General features: G+C 49.9%; 1 protein-coding gene across 1 annotated transcript in view; it reads left to right on the top strand.

Annotated features, from left to right (window-relative positions):
* CFAP141 (cilia and flagella associated protein 141) overlaps window positions 1-1,013 on the top strand; it is a 4,122-nt gene extending 3,109 nt beyond the window's left edge. Inside the window, exons 3-4 of the mRNA XM_030887837.2 lie at window positions 1-122; window positions 679-1,013. The exon at window positions 1-122 is cut by the window's left edge and continues 7 nt beyond it. Coding sequence (XP_030743697.1) covers window positions 1-122; window positions 679-780 — 224 coding nt within the window. The 3' untranslated portion in view covers window positions 781-1,013. The remainder of the gene's footprint in view (window positions 123-678) is intronic.
* Window positions 1,014-2,269: the final 1,256 nt, after the last annotated feature.

Below are 2,269 nucleotides of genomic sequence, written 5' to 3'. Positions count from 1 at the left end.
ATTCACATACTCGCTGTCTGTGGCAGATGACCTTAAGCCAGCGGAGAAACCCATACGTTTCCCTAAGGGATCAGGACACCATGGTGCGGGAGTTGGCACTAGCCAACAAGCAACTACTGATGGTGAGTTCTAGCAATGGGTGCTCTGCAGTCTCCTCCATGACTCCCTTTGCCCGCTGGCATTTCCAAGCTCCTGCCCTCTGCCCTGGCCCACCTTATTTAAGGTGGTCTCCTGCAACCCAGCAGCCAATCTTTCACTCCAAATGCCAAAACGTTTTCCTTTTTCTAATTGATCCCTTGCATCTGGCAGTGGGTGATCTGTTTTAAAGTCCAAAGTACACTCTAGTCTTTGCGCCTCTCATCTTGCTGAGAGTCAAAACCGAGAGTAATACCTCTCACTTCCTAGGGGCCCCCAGTTACTGTCATGTGGCATCTTTGTATTCCTGGTGGCCAGCAGAGTTCCTGGCTGTGGTGCGTTCTTGGCAAATGTCTGCTGCACCTGGGGCTTCGCCCACGGAGAAGAAATTGCTGATGCTTCCCCTCCACATGTTCCGCCTCTCTGCTACGCACTCCCTCACTCTATGCCAGGCTCCAGTCCAAGGGTGAACAGTGTCGGGAAAGCAATGAGGGAGAGAGAACAGAGAGGGTGGTAAACACTGTATTCTGTCCTCCCCACCAGGTCCGGCAGGCTGCCCTGTACCAGCTGTTTGAAAAGGAGTATCAACAGTACCAGCAGGAGCTAAAGCAGATGGGCAAAGCTTTTTATGTGGAGAGGCTGTGATGGACAGTCCCCCCTTCCCTTCTTGCCACGCCCGCTAACCTCGCCTTCTTAAGCATCTGCAGCCTAGAGCTTTCTTCCCCAAACACACCTGGCTTTAGCTGTCTGCCCAGGATTTAATATGATAGCCTTTCCCTTCTCACCTTTTCCCGCTTATGCCTACCTGCTGTGCTGATTGAGAAGAGATCCATAAAATAATGGTTGAAAAAAGAGTGACACCTTGTGGTCAGAATGGGATATGCAGTATTGCTGTAATGGGGTAGGGGTGGGGGCTAGGGGGTGGGAGGACAGGTGGAAAGATTGACAGTGTGAAAAGGAGAGAATCCTGATCTGGTTTTACAAATAAAACTGACTCTTAAAGTTTCAAACTTAGGCCACGTGGCTCATCCTTTCAGCCCTCAACCTTGACTCTCCCAGTTGTGTTTCAAACATGCTTACTCCACAGTCCCCATAAATAAACCTCAACTCACTCTAGCTAGCTTCCTGGATTTTGCTGACCACCCATCAAATCTGTATACTTACACAGGTAGCTCTGACTGGGCCGATGAATCCCTCTCCAGACACTGTGTTTGTGTTTGAGTGGACCATCATTGTGAGGCCTTCGTCAAATCTCTTTCCTCGGCCCGAATTCCCACTTCTGCAAACGGCGGGTTTCAGGCGGTTAAGTGGGTCACTTAGCAGGAATGAGGAGCTGAGGAGGAGTGGGATTGGCGATGGTCTGGAACAAGAATGTCCAATTTAAAGGCATTTAGCCCTATGTATCTACAGGCCACCAAGAACAATTTACATGAAACTAACAACCCAACCCAGAAGACCCCATTTCGTAACCATTAACAGCCGCAGGAAGGGGCCATCCCTCGCTGATAGACCATAACTTACATTGTGATTGCAAGTTCTTCCCCCTCGTTTGTCAGTTCGCCCTGCCGTGGTGGCGTGCCTGTTGCTGCCATGCTGCCTTGTGCCTGTGCCCACTGAGGTTTCCGAGCTGTAAGGTATGCTACGGATGTTTCAAACACCGGTAGACACACCCATGATGTGGGTGTCAGCAAAGCTTCCAGACTAAGAGCAGACTGGGGGGAAAGCAGCCACAGTACACTTCTGAAAAATCATGGTGTAGTGGTTACACGTTGCTACCCGCAGGGAAGGCAGTTTGAAACCAGCAGCAACTCCAAGGGGAAAAGCCTGGGCTTTCTATTCCAGTAAAGAATTAGTCCCAGAAACCCACGGGGGTTCCCTGCGAGTCAGCACTAAGTCCACGGCAGTGAGCTTGGTGGTTATAACCCTTAAAAATAGCAGCAGAACATGGCCAGGTAGAGTGACGGAAGGTGAGCCCCTCAGGTGGGAAGGCGCTCAAAATACAACTGTAGAAAAGTTGATTCAGCAAGTCACCTCTAATGCCATGCACAGAGCACAGCTTATGGCACTGTCATTGGGCAAGACTCAAAATTAAAAGAGTTGCAAACACCCATTAACAATCACAGTGTTGAATTAT

The sequence above is a fragment of the Echinops telfairi genome, unplaced genomic scaffold (genome assembly GCF_000313985.2).
Source record: "Echinops telfairi isolate 266 unplaced genomic scaffold, ASM31398v2 ScPeMD7_7425;HRSCAF=8463, whole genome shotgun sequence".
NCBI lineage: Eukaryota > Metazoa > Chordata > Mammalia > Afrosoricida > Tenrecidae > Echinops > Echinops telfairi.
The sequence above is the reverse complement of the archived record's forward strand: the minus strand, read 5'-3'. Positions and strand labels throughout refer to the sequence as shown.